The following is a 25353-nucleotide window of genomic DNA, read 5'->3' on the forward strand; positions in this document are numbered from 1 at the left end:
ATCTATCGGTCTCGCGTACGAACGCTTAATCCCTAGACTACTAAGCTGGTATCCAACGGTGTTAATATCTAAATTCAACAAATTCATCAATATTATATAATCCTGATAACCTTCGTCTTCTTATTGCATTATCAAAATTTATCAAATAGAGCTAATTGTTTATACTTCATGTTATAAACGTAAAAGATGTTGATTATAACTCTAGGGGTTTCTGGTTATAACAGTCCTTTTACTTCTTACACGTATGTGGCACGTTAGTTTACCTTAGACGAATATCTACACTAGATTCCCACCCAGTGTCTATTCTACAGGACTTCAACAGAACTCAGATCAAGAACACGAGATTAGCCTGACTATAACGTCAATATATTTCCACACCAAAATCCGACACAAAGAACAGTCAATCAATAAGTGTCCATCAACAGGGAACAGTTAATACATAATAAGGATAGGGAAATATACATAACACAACACTTGTCATCCTATCTAATGTCTGACTCATCAAGACGATCAATCATTGTCATTCTCGCCCACACATCACTTCAGAAGGGGTTTTTGTGGAGATTTCAGTCATTTCAATAGTTAGAATTATTAGTCATTTGAAGTTAGACCACCATGCAAAATCTAGTAACACTGGATATCTGTTTCGTCCTATTGTGGGACTCCTCACCAGTTCGTATCCACGATCCCGCCTCACTAGACCTACTTCCTTTAATCATTTTAATTCATACACTATTTAATAAAAATAAAATAAATTATTGAATAACTCAATTAGAATAATGAATATTGAACATTGACCAATTTATTTTAACTCATTTTTTAAACTCATATCAATAATGATTATCCAATAGTTTTATATAACAATATCAATATTAACTTTGATCCACCCATAGAATGGTTATATAATTTGATAACCGTTTTTTTGATAGTTTAAATGAACCTGTTCAAGATAGATCACAATCGAAAATTCTTAGATCAAAGTATTTCAATCACTATTATTATTATCATTACCATTACTATTATTATTACTATTACCATTACCATTACTATTATTATTACTATTACTACTATTATGTCAGGTATTAGTCCAGTCTAATCATTTCAGATAAAAAGATTGAAACGATGGTTGATTATTAGTTGAACTATTATAGATACTTGGAGGGAGTTGTTTGTTTTCTATTACAGGATAGGAGTTTCTGAGGAGACAGCGACTTGAGATAATGTTGACTAAAATCTTTTTCATCATATTTCTAATTGGTAAGATGGTTAATCATTTTTGTTTGTTTGTTTTGTTTCGTACTAATCAATAATGATTATTTAGGTTTGAAGAGTACAATTTTCGGAGAATCTATTGAGGTATGCATTATTATGTATATAATAATGATATGTTTTTTCCTCTTTTTTTCCTTTTTTTTCTTTTTTCTTTTTTTCTTTTTTTGGCGCTTGATTTTAAATTGGGAGATCTACGGTTAGTTGTTAACGGTTAGATAAGTGATTTGAAAAGTAATGTACTCATTTAGTGATTTAAAGATTTTCTGATTAAATGGTAGATACAAACCAATCGGGAATAGGAACCTAGAATAAGACATGTATATATTCAATAAATTAGATGATTTGGACTTCGCAGATGACCTAGCCCTCCTCTCTCATACACACGAACAAATACAGACAAAGATAACAAATGTAGCGGTAGTCGCTGCATCAATAGGTCTCAACATACACAAAGGAAAAAGCAAGATTCTCAAATACAACACGGAGAACACCAACCCAATCAAACTTGATGGCAAAACTCTGGAAAAGGTGGAAACATTCACGTACCTGGGGAGCATCGTTGATAAACAAGGAGGATTGGATGCAGATGTAAAGACGAGGATTGACAAAGCAAGGACAGCATTTCTACAATTGAAGAACATATGGAACTCAAAACAACTCTCAACTAACTTCGAAGTGAGAATCTTCAATACGATCATCAAGACAGTCCTGCTGTACGGAGCTGAAACGTGGAGAACTACTACGACCATCGTCAAGAAGGTACAAGTATTTATAAACAATTGTTTACGCAAAATACTCAACATTCACTGGCCCAATACTATCAGCAACAGCGTTTTATGGGAGAGGACAAACCAGCTTCCAGCTGAAGAGGAAATTAGAAAAAGACGTTGGAAGTGGATCGGACATACATTAAGGAAATCTCCAATGTGCATTACAAGGCAAGCCCTAGATTGGAACAGTGAAGGGAAGCGGAAAAGTGGAAGACCAAAGAACACATTACGCCGGGAAATAGAAGTAGATATGAAAAGGATGAATGTTAACTGGAAAGAACTGGAAAGAATTGCCCAGGACAGAGTTGGATGGAGAATGCTGGTGAGCGGCCTATGCTCCTCGACGAGGGGTAACAGGTGTAAGTAAGTAAGTAATTATATCCAATATCCAGTACTTTTCAAGATTTCTTTAATTTATTGTAGTATAGTATAGTATAAACTATCCTTCAAATTGAATTAATCACCAGAAACATATATAAGAACTTTCGTCTAAAGTAGAGCGAATAGTTTCACAGTATTTGAGCGCCGAGTTGATGTAAGACATTAAACAGGAATAATATGTTTATACAATGTACAGTGTACAATGAAACGAAGAACCATGTACTGCTTATTTATATTCGATAATTTTGATGTTTGATCATAATTCCTTGAAAAAGCTTGGAACAGATTGCCAGGCGAAACGTTGGATTTACTACAAATTCATTCGCCGAGATTTTATAAATATATTATTCCTATTTAATGTCTTAGAATCACCAGAAACGTTCTAAAATAAATGTATATTCGAAAATATCTTTCGGCTAAGATAGATCAATGCAATAATATACACATTGCCCTTAACTTTAGTGAATGGACTTTATACAGAAGAACTGTTTTTATGTATCTGTGTCTTATGAGTACCTAATAGAGCAACCAACAAAAACATTTAACGCATTCATTTACAGAAGGGGGTTTTGTGGAGATTTTAATAATTTTATGTAGTTGAGATCATGAGTCAATTGAAACTAGACCACAATGGAAAACCTGGAAGCACTAGATGACCGTTTCGTTCTATTATGAGATTCCTCACCAGTGCGCATCCACGATCCCATCTCGCGAGACTGATAGGTCGTGGGTTCGAATCTCGCGAGGCATTCATTTACATTAAATGTGTAAACGAGTATTATTATAACATATCTGAATCATTCCTGAAAGTGTTGTATTCTCTAAACTTGATGGTTCAGCTTATAGAACATAACACCTCAAATATCCTTCCTCTCTATTATTTGAATTCTTAAATGTAAAACTGATTCTTGACTATAGAGAAATGCTCCCTAAGGACAAAAAGCAATCCACTCTTAGAAAAAGAGGGATAATGTTATGATCATCTAAACTCATTTGGTCCATAATCTTTTTTGGAAATTGTATGAAAATCAAAAGGTCTTATTATCAAAAGGTTCATCTTAAAATTCTATTTCAATTTCAGAGTTCTATAAATGAATTTGAACAATTACACTGTCAATTAAGTAAGTTGAAACTTGTGATAGATAATAGGTTTACATGAATTCGCTTATAAACTAAACTGAAATCAGAAGGGGGTTTTGTGGATATTATAGTAATTTTAACAGTTGATATCATAAATCACTTGAAGCTAGACCACTATGAAAAAGCTGGAAGCACTGGACAGCTGTTTCGTTCTATTGCGGGACTCCTCATCATTGCGCACCTGCTAACCCACCTCACGAGATTCGAACCCTGGACCTATCAGTCTCGCACGCGAGCGTTTAACCTCTAGACAACTGAGCCGGTATCCAACGGTGTTGTACAAGATTTAGCCAAATGTGGCTGTGAATAATGGAGATAGTAATTGATAGACAAGGCATAACTCAAGAATGGTAAATCGTATAGCAATAGTCTATAGGTCAAAATAAAGCTTATAATAAGGGGGACATGAATGTACACAGTTTAGTTACTTAGCAATTATACAATAAAAATATACTCATAGTAGTGGTCCATAAATGAATCCCAAAAGTTACCATTCATTATTCTTATCAGGATATAATAATAGCTAAACGGTTTAGCTCAATGAGGTTAACAGCATTGAACGTATTCATTTAAGCTAAAAAGTCTTCATTGCATCATAACTATGTGATTAATCGAAGCCAAATTTACTTGATCTATAAATCATATATTGATCGAAAACTTTACCGAAAACTAAAGACATCCTTCTTTTAACTAACACTTTATATATTACTAAGAATCATAAGTAGTTGTTGTGATTGGTTCAAAGATGATACTGTACTTTATTCTCTTGTATATATTTGTTATCCAAGTTTGTGAAACATGTGTTATGAATGTTCGTGGTATCCGATGGTTACTTCTACAAAGTTATACACGAAAGACTATAGCTGAACTATTATCTGTATTGTGTAATTTCTTTCCATATAAACAACCTCGTGCTCAAGTAAGTTTTACACTTTGTCTATGCTTCTATTCTCCATGTAAATCATGATGATGTGAAATATGGCGGTTTTTTCGCGTTAAAGTTATTTGATTCAATTTTCTAAGATTATAATGGTTTCACAATTGATTGATCACTGGGTGGTGATCAATGTCATGTGTGTCAAGTCCTTCTTAGTGCTGATCGAATGCTATCGATCAATGGTTTGAATAATTTTTTCTACGGGATGGGGTCGCTAACCCCATGCCCAACCCGGGCTTGGGACCGGCAGTAGCCCCTGCAGGTGGAGCTACAGGCGGAGTTAATTTTCTAAGATAGAATTAAAAAACTAAACTCCAACTACTTATTTTGTCCTTTACTGAATGGTATCAATTAATCTAAGTAATCGATGTTTATATTGATTACATGTTCATAACTTTTGTCAGTGAAGCCTGTAGTGAACGAGAACATCAGCGAGTTCAACCGAATGTATTTGAATACAAAATTACAGAATTAATTAGTATTATCTTAGAATCATATAATGAATACTTAATTTACAAAATGTCAATCAATTGTCTTAGACTTCATTGTTCCTTCGTTTCCACGCCAATCACTCTCTGTTCTTATCCTAGTCTATTTGATCTTCTCAATCTTCTGCCGCTAGGCATCCCTCTTTCGATTGGTGATACATACTACTTATATCTGTCAATATCAATAGCACACACCACAAAGCCTGTGATATATACGATATGATCAAATTACAGTGTTAAACATTGATTATTCTAGATTTAGAGAGAGTTATTGTTTTTCTAGTGATTTCTAAGTAGTAAGACGTCTGTTGTGAGATAACAACTCACTGAAGACAATTGGTGAACGGTTGCTCAAACTTCGTGGATTGGTTGAAGTTAGACATTAACACCGTTGGATACCGGCTGACTCAGTGGTCCAGTGGTTAAGTGTTCTGGCGCGAGACTGTTAGGTCTTGGGTTCGAATCTCGCGAATCTCGGGATCGTGGATGCGCACTGCTGAGGATTCCCACAATAGGACGAAACGGCCGTCCAATGCTTCCAGGTTTTCCATGGTGGTGTAGCTTCAACTGACTCATGATTTCAACTACGAATAATACATATCGATTAATAATTTCCAGTGAACTTCTTTCAATAATTTAACGTTGAACATATTGAACTATATGAACTTTCATTCATGGTTATTTAAACATCCTTCTTTGTTAAACATTCAGTTGGCGAATTCGAGTATTCAAGTTTTTGGTTAAGACTCATACATTTTAGAAGGTTATACTGCTGAAACTGTAGCGTTTCTTTAAATTCTTCCTGTTTCTAGTTGTGTTTTTTTTAATTGCTAACCCATCTCACCTATAATCCTCACGAGCTGAATAACCATTTACTTAAGTTAAAAGACATTTAAAAATGGATTCATGTTAGTTAATCACTGCGTCGTAATCCATATTATGTTAGCCTAGTTTTTAGTGCTAATCGATAGAATTCGATCACATTTAAAGACTAGAAAAACACAATACAAAAACATGATGTATTTTGATATTGGATCAAATTGACAAGTTATGATATTCCAATATGACAATCAGAAATTCAACAGCCTCCTTCATATGGTGTCTGTCGGTAGATAATGAATGACATGGCTAAAGGTGAGAACTAGGATAAATTATTTTTATTATATTAAAACTTAAGACCGCTTCAAATTTTGATAGAGATCATGAATGAATCACTGTTAGACTGCCATTGAAAACCTGAAACCCTTGGAGTTCAACCGTGCCCAGTGTGAGACAGTTACTCAATGGAGCACGGTCGTACAATAAAGTGGATTGGTTGAAGTTAGGCAATAACAACGTTTTATCCCCCACTCAGTAGTCCAGAGGTTAAGCGTTCCCGCTCGAGACCGAAGATCCTGGGTCTGTGCCCCTTTGGTGTAGGGTCGTGCATGTGCACTGTTATGGAGTCCGATATTATGACGAAACAGCCGTCAAGTGCTTCTAGGTTTTCAATGATGGCTTAGCTAACATCGATTCATGAATTCAACCATTAAAATATATAAATACCTATCAATGGAATATACCTTTATGCTCATAATTTTATTGAAACTTACAGACATAAAGTAACCTAATCTTTACCATTTATTTATATATTCAGTGTAAACGTTTCTTTAAAGGACCATTTGAAGGGCTAGTTCATGATTTTGTTGTTAACATGAGTGTTTATGAACCATGTCAAGTAAGTTCTTGGTTATAGAAAGAAAAATTTATTGTGAATCTTTATGATTAGTTTAGTTACATAATTTCTTATAGATTTCGATTGTTTATAGTTGGTGACTGGAAAGTTATGTAATAGATTGGAAGTAGCCATGTAATATATTCCTTATTACTGTGTTCAAGATATGAATCAACAGAAAATATTATTATTGTTAGCATTATTCAATATCATATTTTTGGTACAGTATAAAATTCTCAGCACAAAGTATTTCAACAAGTTTCCATGGAGAGACTATAATTTATGGACGAGCCAATCAGAAGCGTTTGAGGGATTTCAAGGTCACGGTGCCTATTTCAGTACTTGATGCTCATGTACAGTCGGTTCACAGAGAATTTTAGAGAAGACTTGACAATTAAGCGGCTACAACAAATGAAACTATTAAGAAGTTGCTGTATTTGTAATTACGAGTATTAAATGACCTGTAGACCTTGTGCAGACTACCGTGATGTTGTCCTTCGATGTAATATATGTTGAAGGAAGACGTTTGCTAGAATAAGAACCTTTATCACTCGATTCAGATTGAGACTAAGGCATATTATAATAATTGTCGCCAATTGTATAATAAAAGCACCAGTAACATTGACTGCAAGAATCGCAGATTTTACTGAAGCTTCGGCTGTGCAGTAGTATGAGTATTGCAGGGAGATATCTATAATAAAAATGATAATCTTACACAACCGGAGTACACACAAACAATAACGAAGTTATGTGGTCGAGGCTGAGAGGGTTTTTGTGACCTTATCGTGGCTCCAGAGACCAACTATTATGGAGCCATATAGATGAGTTCCTCTACCTTATGCAAAACGATTTTGCAACTTTTGAACCTTTTTCTAGCCTTGACAAGTTTTTGGACCATATAAAAGAAGTGTATCCACTTTAATTATTTGGTTTTGTATAATATATTTTTACTCTATGCTGACTGTTTACTGATTGGCTAACATTCTCAAGGTCATTTAAGGTTCGCTCAAACGTCGTCCATAAATTGTAATCTTACCGTTTCCGTTTCTTACTTCTTCGTCGATCCTGACGATAAATATTGAGTGATCATCAGTTAGATGTTAGCAGTCCAGTCAATCGACATCTAAGTAATGTACATTCTTTTCGCTGCGCATTACCAACCGCAATCTCGTGAGGCGGGATCGTGGATGCGCACTGCTGAGGGGTTCCACAATAGGACGAAACGGCCGTTCAGTGCTTCCAGGTTTTCCATGGTGGTCTAGCTTCATTTGACTCATGATTTCAACAATGAAAATACAAATATATAACATAAGTTAGTTCTTGATATTGAGTATTGTATGCATTACTTCTGATTTGGTTAAACTCAAGTGATCACCTCTTCTTATGGAAAATTCAGGAATTCCACTCCGAGTTAGTCATCGATATATGAATGATCGTTAGTAAAAATACACTACATGAGTGGAACTTGTTCGGTTTATTGTACATATTGAAGATTAATTTTAGTTGGACAAAATTATCTTTAAACTGTTATCGGAAATATGTAATTTGTGTTGTTGTTTTTTTCCCGATACACACTTCTTGAAGTATCTTGGACTTTGTGAAACAGTTCAAGAAGAATTGATGAAAAGTCCAGATGATTCATTCTGTAAGTTACTTTAGATATATGTGTATATGAGTTACTATCATTTAACAAACCGTGGAGCGGTGGTTTAATGTTGATAGTATATGGCTTTCGACAAGGAGGTGGAAGCACAACAAGTCTACTTCATTTTTGTCATTTGAGTCCTATCACTAACCCTCACACAAACAATATAGCTGTAGGCCATGTACATACACCTAAAACTTGGCAAATAATTTAAATGAGTAAACCATTAAGAACTGAATATCTTTACAAAGAGACACCACATGGTATACGGTCAATACAGCATCATTTTGTCAATCATTTATAATTCAGTTCACGTCATTTCGTAGTGTCAGGTGATAATTAACCAGTTTGATTTTCTTCAATCGCTTCATAGGTGATACGTCTATGATTGAATTTCGTTCTCTGAGCTGGATGATTTGGTCAGAGAACAAAGCTCCATCAAAATCATCCACCTGAGCTACAAATCTTCTCCACAATCTCAAAATCATATGAGCGTAGTACGCTTCTCATTGTGGGAGCTTACAACAAGAGGAATATAGAAATGCAACAATACGGTTATCTACTATTCACACAGTGAAAATATATATAATAATGATCCAATGAACAGTTCCAAAAGTTCCAACTTTTCCAATATTCACAAGGGGGTTTTGTGGAGATTTTAGTAATTTTATATAGTTAAGATCATGAGTCAGTTGAAGCTAGACCACCATCATATGCTCACTAGTGACTGGCTCCATGAGGTAATTCCTGGAGTTCTAGTGAGAAGTCGTGGTCAGTGGAGCTAATCCATGTCAGGTAGAGACAGGTATCTACCTCAGTACAATGGAAGTTGGTCGAGCGATTTCGTGGATTGGTTGAGGTTAGACATTAACACCGTTGGATACCGGCTGACTCAGTGGTCTGTCGGTTAAGGGCTCTGGCTCGAGATTGGTAGGTCCTGGGTTCGAATCTCGCGAGAGCGGGATCGTGGATGCGCACTGCTGAGGATTCCCATAATAGGACGAAACGGCCGTCCAATGCTTCCAGGTTTTCCATGGTGGTCTAGCTTCGACTGACTCATGATCTTAACTATATAAAATTTTCCAATATTCGTCTTGTTGTAGCAGTTCGTGTATGCGATTCTGACCATATCGACTTTCATGATAAGATAAATATTGATTCCCAGACAAACTAAGAAGCTGTAATATGGATAATCTTTTAGTCTTAGATTTGTTTAAATACAAAACAAAAGGTTATTTATTCGGTTAAAATCTACCGTTGGTTTCTGGAAATTTCTATAAAACTGAAAAAGATATGATAATAATAATACGGATTTAGCCAGTCGGCGATATGTTGATTATATTAGTTGAATTCATGAGTCAATGTACGCTAGACCATCATCAAAACCTCGGAAGTACACTAGACAGCCGTTTCGTCCTCAGAAGTGCTTATCCACGACCCCGCACCAAAGGATCTCGAACCCAGGACTTTCAGTCTCGCGCGTGGACACCTAACCTTTAGACCATTGAGAGGGCATCCAACGGTGTCACTGTTTAACTGCAGCTGATCCATGATCTTGCACAACATTTCACCCATTGTCTGATGTAGATACCTATCTCTACCCGACACAGATTTGACTCAACTGATCACAGCTTCACAATAGAACTCCAGGAAACCCATCTTGAAGCTAGTCACTAGTGAGCATATGATGATTATCATTATAATGAGGATTTCTAGAGATTGTAGTGATTTTAATAGTTGAATTCATGAGTCGATCTAAGCTAGACCACCATGTCAATTAGCTAAACGCAATTACCTTTTTACAAATTTCTTAGGAATTTAAAAGGTCAGTTGTAGATTATGTCCGTATCACTAATGTCAAATAACAAGTATTCTCCTTTTTATGTAATATAAAGTTGGAAAATAAAACTCTGATTAACTCTATTCACCTTTAATTTCATTGTTTTCAACAGATACAAATCTATTGATGAAAACATTGAGCATAGTAAAAGAAGATATAGAGTCAATTATTACACCAGAGTCTATTGAACAAGCAGCTACAAAACTTTGTTCTTCTGACAACACGGTGAGTTCGAGTTTGTTCACTATTTTTGTTCTGTTGTAACTTCTGTCATGAAGTGTATTTTAGTGAGTATTAACTGTATACAAAGATGGATAGTGGCTAGCAGTGGAATCCGGTTTGATGCGTGTTTCGTCCTATTTGGGACTCGTCAGCTCGATGTACCTACATCTCAGAGTTGATGTCCACTCTGGCACTCGAACCCAGTACCTTTCGTTTCAAACGCCGTCGCGTTATCCACTCAGCCAATGAGTCCTGATAGCCACTTGCTTGTGCAATAGGGTGAAGTTTAAATTCATTTAGTCCCAAATAGGACGAAACGCGCGTCCTGGATTCCACTGCTAGCCACTATCTATCTTTGCTTATTAACTGTATAGTTTATTATGATTTGGTATTAACATTAATTAAAAATGAATCTATTAGATACTAACAACTAGAATTTATCGGTTTAAACAAAACACGGAGTTTATTATGTAAGATAAAGATGATAACTGGATTACCCGGGAGTGCATAGTCTATTCTGGAATTAGTGGAAGCAATAACACATAACTGCATTATCTGGATTCCACTGCTAACGACTATCCCTGCTTACAATACTTGTAAATTAATAGCAATATCGAGGCGATCCGTATGGGATCCACATATGCTCAATAAGAAACTGATCAGTTGCAATCCTAAACATCAAGGGAAGGATTCAACCAAACAATACAAAAAGGAATCAGTATACACTATAGTTTATACAGTATTTTGTTATCAGCCAAATATAGATGAGAATCATGTTCCATTATATATTAATTAAAGTTAAAAGTGTGAACTATTAACTTCCAACCTGTTGAATTGCAGGTATCATGATCGACATTATGGAGTTGGGTTCTGTGCAGGGTTATAGATACAGAATGTTGAAGAACATCTAACTGAGACAGAACAGCTGTCCAACCCTATCTAATTTCCAATAATCCCCTAGGTTCAGATATTTACCACAAATTGATGATAGATTTTTGGTAGAGTCTATCCACTACTATATATGGCATCAAACTAGTTGTGTGTGTACTTTAACTGTAGACCAATAACACAGAATTCGATCGTTCCTATTTCTAACATTGATCATTAAATTAATTCAATTTATCTCTTCATTCATATCTTCTTAGTGTATAAGAACTTTCGAGAAATCTGCCATCGATTTCATCAGAGTTATTACTAAAGTAAGCCCACTGAATATTGAATCAACAAGAATTAATGTACTTTTTTGTTATTTAAATAAGGTAAAACCTTCTGACTGAACGCTTGAATCAGTTTCCTAAGCTCTTCTTATAACTTTAGACTAAATCTACACGACAACTTGAACACGAGAGAAAAGGTGTGAAATATGGAGAGAAAGCTTTACTCCGAGGTTAATTTAAGTACAGACAATTGAAGGTATTTATGGCATTTCAGATGGTTTGGGGCTTCCGAAAGGTTCTGGAACCCTACGAGACATAGTAACAGGTAATCAACCAGTCGGAAATGTGACACGTGACTCTTCGTTTTTTAGATATTTCTAGAAAATTTCTTCAGAATAGTGATTGGATAAAATATTTCCTAGCGTTTTCATAGCTTCTTTGAGCTTTTTTGGGCAATGTTCTGGGTATCCCCAACAATTTAACCACAGTAAGTATACACAAGATCTCATAGTTTACATCACTGACTGATCTTAATTGGTCAACCATTGAAAACTAGGAAGCATTGGACAGCTGTTTCGATGTGGAATTTGATTGACGTCAAACATGTGAACCACTCAATGTACGTCAGTGGGTAAAACGTTAAGAGTTCTCTCAATTGTTTGAAGGTCCTAGATTCAATCTCCATTAGAATAATGGATACCTCTGCTGAAGAGTTAAATACTAGGGATTAACAAACTAAGGCGAAATAACTTTCCAATGCTTTCTATTGTTTGTTTGTTTTTTCAGTTGAAGTTAATAAGTGACAAAATATACTTTTTAATCAAGTTTAATAATTTTCCTTCCACAAATTAATATTATCCTGGTAATGGAATCAATGTTTCAGAATAATAGAACATACTGACACTGGATCAGTTTATGTTGAACAAAGAGAAAGAGTTAGTTATAGACGACAGCTTAGTCCTAGTTAAACTTTGTGAAATAGTGTTCTTCCTTTGTACTATGGACAACGATTCAATGGGAAAATGGTGATCAAATATGGTTTAGTTTATAGTATTAACTGACAATTCTGAGCTTCGTTACGAAACATTTACTAGTCCAATTCATAATTTGAAAGTGGTATCAAAATATATATAAACTTTCAAAAATTATAGCTATTGCTAGCTTCACAAAAAAATACTCCTGGAGCTCTTCGAAAATTACTGCCACTACCTATCGCTGCTGAATGGGGAAGGGTGGTTATGGGGTTGGCAACTCCATCTCGTAAAAATGAATCTTGCTAAGATAATGTGAACTGAAAAGATCTGTCTTTATAAAATATATTTGTTTGAGTAACCAATGTGGACCGAATTCTATTGTTACGTGATCGGCCAGAATCGAAAAGGTCGACTGAAAGCAGGTTTATTACTGGTCTATACTTATCAGCAAGTTATAGCTGAAATCTTAAACATGATTGATGCCTCAAATGAGATTTAATCATGGCCATTCAATCTGACGATCAAAGACAACAGCTTTGAGCTATCAAGGTCTCAGATTTTATCACATGTGAAGATAAATCGGTTGTCATTATTAACCGTCCGATAGTAACTAATATCATTTTGTCTAAGCCTTAGTTGCAAAATTGAATTATATCGATTTATGTTGATGTACCTAATTCAACAGGTAAACTTCCATTCTATCGATGGAATTCAATTAGTACTGAAGACTAGATAAAATTACATCTTGACTGAATGATCTATGGACAAAATATTATTTGAGCATATTTTTGTCAAACAATCAGAAATGTCTGCTATAATGTAAACTTCTCTATAAGTTAGACATACTAGGAAATATCATTTTAAAAGCCTGATACTATTTATGTTTTGTGATGATAAGTGAGTTTTAAATATGATCGTATAGAAGAAGAAGAATATCGCCTTCTGAAGATTAACTCAAACATTACTTAGTTTGAACGGTAAAGGTGTATTTATTTATTTATTTAAACACATAAATATTGGTACAAGGAAGCACCAGATATATATGCACCGCACAAATCGAATGAGATTTGTGTGAGGGCTGTGATACTGCTCAGGTGCCCAAACTGAAGCAGGTGGTTTTCTTAGGGGGCCACAACCGGAGCCTTTGACCGAAAGATCTGATCCACAAGGCAGTGGAACATCGTGAGGAATTGCAGTCCCATGGTAGTTGATGATCAATGATTGATTCATGCGCCATTTGTTTCCTCAGGATACTGGAGCTAACGTGCACCATTGGTTTGGAATCAGGGTTTTCCAACTCCCCTAGATGGACTTTCCGTGTCCACCAACGCGGTTAAGAAGCCGGACATTCGCTTTTCGTCCTCTCAATTTCGTAAATAATAGTAATGCCACGAGATGGCCGTGAGTAGGACTTCTCTGGTAGAGGCTATATACGTGTGGCCATGTGACAGCATTTCGAGAGGGAAGGTGGACTCTCTCCACTCTCGGCCGTACCAGGGCCTTTGGGTGTATTATATGACTTATCAGAAAATAAGAAAACTCTGAGTGGTTACAAAACACTTAACAATAAAATAACAGTGGGGTAACAGTTTTGAATTGAATAATTAACCGGCACATATCAAATTATTTTTTGTATTAAATGACAATGGTCAAGTTTTCATAATGTGATTCGGGGTAGTATTCTGAGTTAGGGTTATCACTCCTAAAGCTTTTTGTCACCAAATGATATCGGTTATAATCTAAGAAGGATAGGGTTAGATGATAAGTGTTAGACTGGAGTTTTAAATTGGGTTTACAAATGAGGATAAGAGTTTTCAACACGAACTAACATAGACTACAATGCAATATCCTGCCGTCCTTCTGTTTACTACCTTAAGAAACTGAGGGTTGAGATTTAGAGGAATCGTTATAAAGGAAGAATATTACCTAGCTTCACTAAGCATTCTTAATTATCCATTGAATCACATCAAGCATTTTGACATAGAATCTGCCCTAGGAACAGATATGTTTTACAATTTAACTTAAGCAATATCTTAAATTCACATTTTGGTCGCATAATAGATTTTTCTTTTGATTGTAATCACTATAAGAATAAGTTATCTTCAATTTTGGTCCAGTTAATGACACCATACAAGTTGTCAATCACTGAATGTTAAATTTCACGCAACTCACTTGAGGAGTTATCTTAATCCTGACTAGTCAACTCAAAAACGTCAGTGTATTATAATTTTCCTGTTTTAGCTCACAAAACAAACACCAAGATGTTGTAGTTATACTTCATCTATCTTATAACAAGTAAATTAAACAAAATAAGGTAGCATATTGCACAGTTCATTTTGTAACTTATACGTACAACTGTGAGTTACACATTTTATATGACGATATGTGATCCCTATCAGCAGTCCAGACAAAACTAGGTCAAGATGTGATTTGATACTTCAAACGATTACTTGAAAGTTAAGGCATTAACTAAATATCATTAGTCGTTGTTTTGGTTTAAAGTAACATTGAGTCATACTTTAAATTGGTCATTTTGATATAAAAAACGACCTTTCACAAATCTTTATATCGATTTCTACAAGATTACGAATAAATTTACTAGCACGTATCAATGACAACTAGAAGTGAAGTGAACAGAACACAAGTGAGGACAATCGAATGTAATTTATCTCAGCATTACAGAATATCCCATTAAAATATGAGCACTATATAATGAACAATCAATTGTTTCAATTTGACTATTTCTTCTACAAATATCCGTCCATAGTCTTCAATTATAATTGTTCATGCACTTCCGTACCAATTGCGTGCCGTTCCTGTTCTCTCCTTAACTATCTTCTACTGAAATACATTCAATGCCCGACCATCACCATATACTACTTTTGTGGATATCAGTAACCCACACCACAGAAGACTTAAGTTTCTAATCAATTCTCATCTTTCAACTTTACTTAAATAAACAACCCTTTTATTAATTCTCTTCTTCTTATATCTATATAAAAGTCCAAATTGGTTTAACAAAGTTATTTGCCAAGTCACAAGGTATTCGAAATATGTAATCATGACCTATTTTGTCACAAGGACAATCATATTTGAGTTAAACTAATTTTGAAATAGAATCTAATTAAATAAAGCACCGTATTCCGTTTAAAAATTTCGATAACATTCTTGTAAGGATTGAAGATTAGTATTGAAAGTAACGTTGAATGTAAGTAATCCAACAATAGTATTATGACGTTTTAGTCAATGAATTGCCACTCTTCGAAAGGCGGTAAAATAGAAGCCAAAATCTTTATAGGAAATAAACACGAGATTGATTTTTCTCCTGCTTGTTAACACATAAATAAAAGACTTTTCATAAATATATTACCAGCCAACCATTCACAATAAATTATTCTTCAATTCAAATCGTTCATATCATCTACTAAGTCAACTGATAGCTGTTAAATTTTAATGACTAATTTTAGCTACTTATATTTTAATCAGTAGCAAAGATTATTAACCTAATATTTTACTGAGTGATTTATCGTAAACGTAACACTGATTTATGACTTCATTTCTTTTAGAATTCAGAAGGTGAATGGTTCTCAGACGACTTTTGAAACTAAGCTAACCGCTTTTGATTTCAGCTATTATTCATCATTTTGTTTAAACCATTCGAGAAAGTTCATAATAAATATTTAATTCGTAAACGCTTTTCTTTTCATTTTTATATATAATACATAACTGCATAAGTATGATGTAATGCAGAACCCTGGGGATGAACGCAGTTCAACTTGCAATACTTAATTAAAGTAAATATCTCAAACACCTTTGACTAGAATACTGAGAAAAAAAACTGAAACGAAGACTTTTGTGTTGGGTGATTATGATTTTCTCCAAACCAAAAAAAGTGTTAAAACTTTCGTAGAAAAGAAACCAGACATTTTAGTCTTTGGAATCTACATGAGTATGTCCCTAGAGACCAATTCAGACCACTACATGCTAACCCCTACAATAAAACTAAATAAAAGAAATTTAAGTATATACCACCAAACAATCAATGTAATAAACTATCAAAACAAATACATCTAATTACCAGTGAACATGCAGCTAAACTAGATGCCCTACTAAATAATAACTTTGTCCAAAGTTAAACAACTTCAATACGAAGAGGGATAAAATCAATAGTTGCCGTGTGGTGCACTACTAGTTAGCGATCACTGGACAGGAAATGAAGTCAAAAAACATAACACCATCTGCGAGAACAACTAGTGTGCCCCGGTAGTTATGCCATACTTCAATCTACGCCTTTTCTCCAGAAGGGCCTACCGCCTTCACCAACTAAGCTTGGTCGAAAGGGGCACTATAGGGAGAGTTTGATTCTCAACATCAAAAGGTTTGAGAAACGATAATGATGTTCTGAAGGCTATATTGTGAAAATCATGATAGGTTAAGCTATCCAAATGAATAACGATGCACATCTCACCTCGAAGGACGATAATTATATTTGCACTTATGAATACCGGTAATCTAGTATTTTCACAGAACAAACCAACAAATTTCTGGTGTAAATCATAAAGGAAATAAAACTGACCGACCCAGAATAAAAGTACGTTTTAGAGTCAATTGAACGAAAGCGTCTTAAATGTTCACATCAGTGAGGTTTGATTCAAATGAAGCATAATGCATCAATTATCAAAATAGTAAGAAAATCTATGAACGGCGTCCATAAATAAATTAGATTAGACTCTTTTAACTCGACATAATAACCTAACTTATTTGATAATGGATAGATTGGCATAATATCCATACAGCCCAATTTATCCAAAAAGGCTTTCCATCAACAACTCATCACTAAAGAGTAGATATAATGATGAAAGAATCAATAATCCTTTAGAACCTGAATGTGACGACCATCGATACTTGGTCAGAAATATTATTGGTATATTAACACAAAATTTAAAATTCAATCGTAAATCCCAAAGCGGTTACAGCAATCGTAATGAAAGAGAACTCAGGTGGGGACAACCGGTGTATTTTAATACAAAATTACAGAGTTCTTTCGTCAAATATGAAAACCATACGTTCAGTACTTCATTTATGGATCTTCTATCAATTGTCTCAAACTTCACCTTTCCTTCATTTCTATTACAATTGCACTATGTTCCCATTCTCTTCAATTCGACTTTCTTAACCTGCTGCCAAACATTGATGTTATATACTACTTATGTTGACATAAGTAGCATATACCAGATAATTAATTGTATCAGGCCCTTGTCTTAATAGGTTACAGAGTGGAAATAAACTACTTAGAAACTGTTGTCTGTATAACATATACTTTTGCAAGTACTAATGTAACTTCGGATCCACTTGCCATTTCTTTTGTCTGTTTTACAATCTACATATTATAGACGTATCAAATGTACCATTTTTATTCCTTAATAATTGACAGTCTTTATAGAAACCTCGGTAAACTAAACAAACTTGGGTGATTCGTCTTCCATGAGATATGATCCCATTCACTAAATTGATGATGCAGTTTAGTCTATTCGAGTTGCAAAATATAGTTGTTTTATGTATATGAAAAAGCTGTTTGATTACTGTATACGTTATTCATTGATTTCTATGCCAAAACACTATTCTTTGATAATTTTGTATTTTCAAACTATTCTCCTTCATCTTACTTGTAATTCATCATAAAGATGCAATGATAAACGAATTTTTACAATTAATTGATCACTAGGTGGTGATCAATGTCATGTGTATCAGGTCATTCTGAGTGCAGATCGAATCCTGTCAACCACGTTGCAATGGTGGCCACTAATCTAGGTGACTCGACATTACGTGCACTATGTTGAGATAAGGTGGTGGTTGGAGGTAGTCATTTCATAATATGTTCTTCTCTTACCAACTTCTTATTTTATGTACACCGAAACCATCCTTCACTCATACGTTTTCATTCACTGAATTCTTTTCACTTATGTAAACTTTTCAAATCCTGTTCAATTATTACGTAACCTGTCTTATCAATTTCTAATTCTAGTAATCTTATGTATAGATATGAGGTTCAGAGATAGATAAGATAGACTTTGTGATAATTTTAGAGGTAATGATAGGTTTACATAAGATTACTAGAATTAGAAATTGATAAAGAGGTTACGTAATAATCAAATTATTGTTGATAACCATAATCATTCTACTGTGGGAGAGAACAAACCAGATTCCAGTGGAGGAAGAAATCAGGAAGAAGCGATGGAAGTGGATAGGACACACATTGAGGAAATTACCCAACTGCGTCACAAGACAAGCACTCACATGGAATCCTGAAGGTCAAAGGAGAAGAGGAAGACCGAAGAACGCATTCCACCGAGAAATGGAGACAGACATGAGAAGAATGAATAAAAGTTGGATAGAACTAGAAAAGAATGCCCAGAAAAGAGTGGGTTAGAGAATGCTAGTTGTTGGCCTATGCTCTATTGGGAGTAACAGGCGTAAGTAAGTAAGTAATCATTCTAACTCTTTCCTTCATCAATGTCAATTTTTTCACATCATATCAAACCTCAATGTCATAGAAACAGAGAAGATTGATAAGTAACTAATTGTCAGGTTCAAAAAATTACTCAAGAAGGATGAATTAACACGTCTGTTCAGAAGCTAGAATAAGTTATATAGACTTAACATAGTACTAACTCCTACAAGTTGAAGTCAACCATTCGTCAGTCAGTCAGCTACAACGTGGAACCAGGCACATATGTGCATCGGTCCAAGTTGCCATACCTCATTAGCACAACAAGATGAACACCGAATTCATAGAAGTAGTTAATTTAGTGGTGGTAATATATAAAAGAAAGGTTGTATATAAGGAAGAAAGACAGATATGAGGCAATTTTAATCTTAACCATTTACGGCTCTGTAATAATATTCACTTCAAATTAACCATCATAGAACACAGTTAAGATAAGAATGTCTAACACTAACTTCACTTGGTATTGATAGGTTGAACCTTCCCATTGACGTTTAGGACTGCAATCGACCAGTCTCTTATTGGTCCTGTTGACCACCTCCAACCACCATCTTATCTCAATATATAGTGCACGCAGTGTCGAGCCACCTAGACTAGTGACCACATTGCAACTTGATCGATAGCATTCGATCAGCACTAAGAAGGACTTGACACGCATGACATGGATCACCATCCAGTGATCAATCAATTGTAACTTATTATTTCATTTAACCTTATAGAAGTAAAGTATTTTGTATTTCATAAGATAAAGTTCTTTCACAATAGTTTATTTATAGACAAAAATACATTGAAGTAAAACAGAGTTCTTTCTCAACTTTCCAACATTTCAACGTCTCCAGTATTCCTTAACATATCATTATTGACTAAAAAGAAAAATAGATGATAAACTTTTAATCCTGTTAGAAATAAACTTGAGTTCAATGATAAATGAATACCGCCCCCCCCCCCAAAAAAATGAAATACTTCAGTCATGAGATCTACTTTTCAGTGTGTTGGGGGATGTTAAATCCCCAGAACTTACTTGGTAAATGACTTATTTTTGTAATTTTATTTTGAAAATTTGAATTTCCTTGTTTTCGCGCCAAAAGCGCTCCTTTCACCTTCGAGTCGTACTTCCCACTTGCGAAGTATCTTAAATAGCTATTGGTCCGTTGTATCTTTTTAGTTTGCTATTTTGTAATGCTTCTCAAGGACAACTTCATACTGTATAAATACGTCTGATTTCTTCCTATTGTGATTGCTTGTACTTCGGCTGCCTACGGAATATATTTTCCCCTACTTCGTCTTGGAATTCTCACTCTAGCTAGCGGGACCTAGAACAACGGATCAGAATAGCCTATCGTGTCACTGTGTCATTGACCTTCGTTCGTTTACCGAGAAAATCGTAATTAGTATCAAGCATATCATTGTGCTGTAATCCTCAAGTTGTTATCTTAAAGTAAAAACGGACTATTAATCAATCCCTTCGTTGATAGCAGTTAGAAATTCACACATGACTGATTATACAGGTTATGAGATTTCAGTGGATGTTCAGAAAGTATATCGTAATTCCAGCCATTCGTATATATATATCAGGGTTTTTTGGGTGGATATTATGGTAATTTTAGTGGTTGAGATCATGAATCAATTGAAGCTAGACCACCATGGAAAACCTGGAAGTACTGGACAGCCGTTTCGTCACACTGTGGAACTCCTCAGTAGTGAGCATTCACTATCCCGCCTCGCGAGACTAATATTCTTCGTTCGTTAATTCTTAAAACTGAATATTGACGAGTCTCTGTTGGTATATTTACATTATGAACGAGTCCCTCAGTATTCTATGTAGCTAAAAGTTTTATTATATCCTTGGGTTATAGCTAGAATTTGAATTTAAGATGCATATTTAATCTTATGTTGAAACTCATCAACTGGATATCAATGTTTCCTAATGTTAATGCTAAATGTAAATGAGTTATCTAAGTTTGTTGTTTGAATTATAAAGCCTTCATTATCATTCTGAATAATATTATTAATGTTAACTTCATATATGAGTGAACTTTCTGAGTATATATATCACATACACTAAATTACTTCATCTTGATAACTTTGTTTTTGATTGATTGTCCCCAAATGCCCTGGTACGGCCGAGAGTGGGGAGAGTCCGATCTCCCTCTCGAAATGCTCTCACATGGCCACGCGAATATTTAGCCTCTGCCAGGGAAGTCCTACTCACTGCCTTCTTGTGGCACCGGTATTGGAAAACCCTGATTCCAAAACAATGGTGCACATGGGCTCCAGTATCCTGAGGAAACAAATGGCGTATGAATCAATCGTTGGTCATTGGTTACCATGAGACTGCAATTCCTCACGATGTTCCACTGCCTTGTGGATCAGACCTTTAGGTCAAAGGCTCCGGTTGTGGCCCCCTAAGAAAACCATCTGCTTCAGTTTGGGCACCTGGACAGTATCACATCCCTCACACAAATCTCATTCGATTTGTGCGGCGCATATATATCTGGTGCTTCCTTGTACCAATATTTATGTGTTTAAATAAATAATAAATTTTGATTAATTGTTTTCATAGACCATTAGAATGAACTAACTTAACGTATAAGTAATAACTAAGAAGCTTATTGTTAGTCACGGTAACAAGGGATAGCCTTATGTAAAACGATAATGAAGGTTTCAAAATTAAACTATCTAGCCTAGACAATTTAACAATATCAGAATTTTCAAATCATTTCCATGATTTCAAGATGTTATCTTTACATTTATGACCCTTATATTCTACAATTAGAAATCATTCTTATTCAAATTGAATTTCGAAGGTATTTGTTGTCAAGGCTAATAATCTTCTATAATATGTTAATGATATATTGTGTTAGTTACTTTCCTTTAAACAAACAAGTGAATCCCAGAGTGAACATCAATTCTGAGATGCAGGTACATCTAGCTGACGAATCCCGAATAGGACGAAACGCGCGTCAAACTGAATTTCACTGCTGGCCGCTATCCATCTTTGATTACAAGTGATATATTGTTTTAAAAGGCAATAAGAAAAATTTTTTAAAAAAAGGAAAGTACCAATTCAACTACCTGACAGATTATAGGAACAGTTGAATTTTCAAATATATTTATTAATATACCAGCATAGTTTTGAGCAACAAATGAACACTGAAAATGTTTAAGTATTAATTAATTAACCTATAAATAAAAACTTATACATAAACTCAAAAAATAAACAAACAAACATACATGAGTCGATGTAAGTTAGACCACCATTGAAAACCTGAAATCACTCGATAACCGTTTCGTTATAATGTGAGATTCTTCAGCAGTGCGCACTCATGATCCTGAACTAAAGAAACTCGAGCCCAGGAACTTAGGTCTCACATGTGAACTCTTATCCTCAAGACCACTAAGCTAGCATCCAACGGTGTTAATGTCTAACTTCAATCAATCTATGATCTTTAGAAACCATTCTAGTATTGTCAATTCGTAGTTTTTTTATTATCAGAATGTAGGGTGAATCTAAATATCGACAATCATTGATAAATACTTGAAGGTAATTTATCATATGAGTCAACTAATAGGAGGGAACCGATTGAAATCAATATTTCAGTTATGAGTACTTCAATATTGGATTTATTAACAAGTAGATGACTTTCAGGTCAGTTATTTGAATTATTAAGTTAAATAGACAGACGTTTCGTCCTATTGTGGGACTCCTCATCAGCGCACATCCAAGATCCCGTCTCGTGATATTCGAACCCAGGACCTAACAGCACTTAACCGATAGACCACTGAGCCGGCATCCAACAGTGTTAATGTCTAACTTCAACCAATCCACGAAATTGAGCAACCATTCACCAATGTCTTCAGTGAGTTGATATCTCCCAACAGACCTAGTTGAACTCCGTGGTGGTCTAGCTTCAATTGACTCATGATCTCAACTATATAAAATTACTAAAATCTCCACAAAATCCCCTTCTTAAATAGACAGGCTTGACTTGCAATGATTGTCATCTGAAAAGTAAAACACATATGAAACTTTGAGGTGATTCAAATAATTAGTGTTTTTTTCCGAAGTGAGATATAAATCATTCACACATGAACACCTCAGTTGTTAGTGAATGTCTGTTATTATTCTCAGCTTTGTTGTGTACTTAGGTCATGTTCGTTTTTCAGAAGAAATCATTAATTTTTGTCGAAGCATTATCCAAGTATGCAGTTACTAGGGATACGACTGCTGAGAGTTTACTTCAGACTGATACTTATCATGAAATGATCAAATTTAAATACTAGATCATTTGATTTCAATATAGAAGCTGAATTGTTACAAGATCGTTGGTAGAGCTGAAAATGACTGACTTGGTCCCGTGCGTACACTGAAGTGTGCACTTATGAATAGTTAATCCATCATGAAACTATCTTTATGAATAAAGTATATCTCTAGAAACTATCTGATCAACTAATCATTGATACTCAATCGCTTTTCATCACTCATTGTCACCAGTTGAGGTAACATCGCGACATATATTGAATAGACTGACATTGAACATTTCGGACATTGTATTCTGTTATTCGTCTAGACGCATGGGACTTATAAAGAGGTATAAATGCCCTGAGTTTCATTTTTACGAGGTATTTCTGAAAAGCCCCGTAATAGGTAAAGCACCTAACCGGTACTATTTCATCTGAATTATTACCTCATCTGATGGCAATCCATAATGAATACTATCTTCGAATTAAATTATTCTTCAAATCTCCTCGATCAAAACGATGACTACAAAAGTATATTTATCTATTAGATAAGTAGATTTTCAAAGCGTACTAACTTCAGATAAATATGGTCCAGTGAATATACACAATTGATCAATAAATTTGTTAATATAATAAGTGACTTCTGAAAGGTGTAATATGAATTTTACTGCAGTCACTGTCATTTTACATCCAGTACAAACTAGAAAACGGGAGAAAAAGAAGAAAAAAAGGAGAACAGAATAGAACAGATTGATTAGTTTTGTCTTTTCATTATTATTTATTTCAGAATGTATAATGAAATAGTTTCTTCTTGATTTACATTTCGATTCGGATCAGTTGAATTTACTGTTATATCCTGTGGAGATTTATGAATGGTAACTTTGAAGACTATTTATGGACCAATATGATATGTATATTTCCTATTGTATAATTGTTAAGTAACTAAACTATTCATATTTGTGTCCCTCTTATTATAAGCTTTATTTTGACTTATAGACTATTATTATACGATTTACCATTCTTGAGTTATCCCCAGTCTATTGATTACTGTTCCATCTATTCGCAGCCACATTTGGACAGATCTTGTACGATGTGGTCAGTTTGTTTGGTATATAAACCCAGTATGTTTGTAAATAATGATTGATATTTTAGAGGCTGTTATTGGTGTTCTGGACTTAAGTGGCTGGGCTAGGCAGAAAGCAGGACTGACGAGTACTCAAGACTGCTCATACGGCTTTTGTGTATCATTGGTCTGATCGATAATTCACAGTTCTCTGATTGGCAGGGATCAGTACGTCCATATATCAAACAGGGTACGCACTCACTCAATCGATATAACACTTACTATCGAGATTTACCTGTTCAATCAGAAAAAGAAAAAAAAACAATAGAGAACAGAGAAACTTAGTGAAATAATGTGTTGATCATTGAATGTGAATAGTATATATCATAATAGTGAAATATCTCATAAATGAATTCGCTAGTTTCTAGCATATACTTTGAAGATGTTTAGAGGTTCTTTAACTGATACATTTGAGAAGGGGTTTTTGTGAATATTATAGTAATTTTAATGGTTGAGATCATGAGTCAATTGAAGCTAGACCACCACGGAAAACCTGGAAGCACTGGACAGCCGTTCCATCCTATTGTGGGACTCCTTAGCGATGTACACAGTCGGATGCCGGCTCAGCGGTCTAGAGGTTAAGCGCTCTCGAGGCGGAATCGCGGATGCACTCTGCTGAGGAGTCCCACAATGGGACGAAACAGCCATCCAGTGCTTCCAGGTTTTCCATGGTGTTCTAGCATCAATTAACTCGTGATCTCAACGATTAAAATTTATACATCTGAGTTAATTATGGTAAAGAATATTTTGAGGGATAGCCTTCTTCTGGAGAACTCTTTAACATTCTTCGTTCAACTTTCTAAAATCCAACAAATTGAATGATATCCTTGTGTTCATTATTGACTAAATTTGCGAAAAGGCTGCGGACGTTTTTTTATGAGAAATCTCACTTGATGAAGCTCAACTAATTATGAGAGTGAGACAGTTATACCGGATGATATTG

The 25353-nt window shown here is 34.8% G+C and overlaps 1 protein-coding gene across 2 annotated transcripts; it reads left to right on the top strand.

Moving 5' to 3' along the window:
* Positions 1-1149: 1149 nt before the first annotated feature.
* Smp_016490.1 (hypothetical protein) lies at positions 1150-16232 on the top strand (the record flags this gene model as incomplete). 2 transcript variants are annotated; one of them, XM_018797395.1, is made up of 9 exons in its annotated part: positions 1150-1257; positions 1322-1356; positions 3505-3544; positions 4352-4482; positions 6625-6705; positions 8287-8347; positions 10300-10412; positions 11555-11608; positions 15123-15185. In XM_018797395.1, 9 exons carry the CDS (start codon positions 1221-1223, stop codon positions 15153-15155), a joined length of 585 nt encoding a protein of 194 aa, XP_018652440.1. In that variant the 3' UTR covers positions 15156-15185. The 2 variants fall into 2 exon arrangements, with proteins under 2 accessions (XP_018652440.1, XP_018652441.1); XM_018797394.1 differs by lacking the exon at positions 15123-15185 and adding an exon at positions 16107-16232 and having other exon boundaries at positions 1221-1257.
* Positions 16233-25353: the final 9121 nt, after the last annotated feature.

Source organism: Schistosoma mansoni, chromosome 4, assembly GCF_000237925.1.
Source record: "Schistosoma mansoni strain Puerto Rico chromosome 4, complete genome".
In the NCBI taxonomy this organism is placed as follows: Eukaryota; Metazoa; Platyhelminthes; class Trematoda; order Strigeidida; family Schistosomatidae; genus Schistosoma; species Schistosoma mansoni.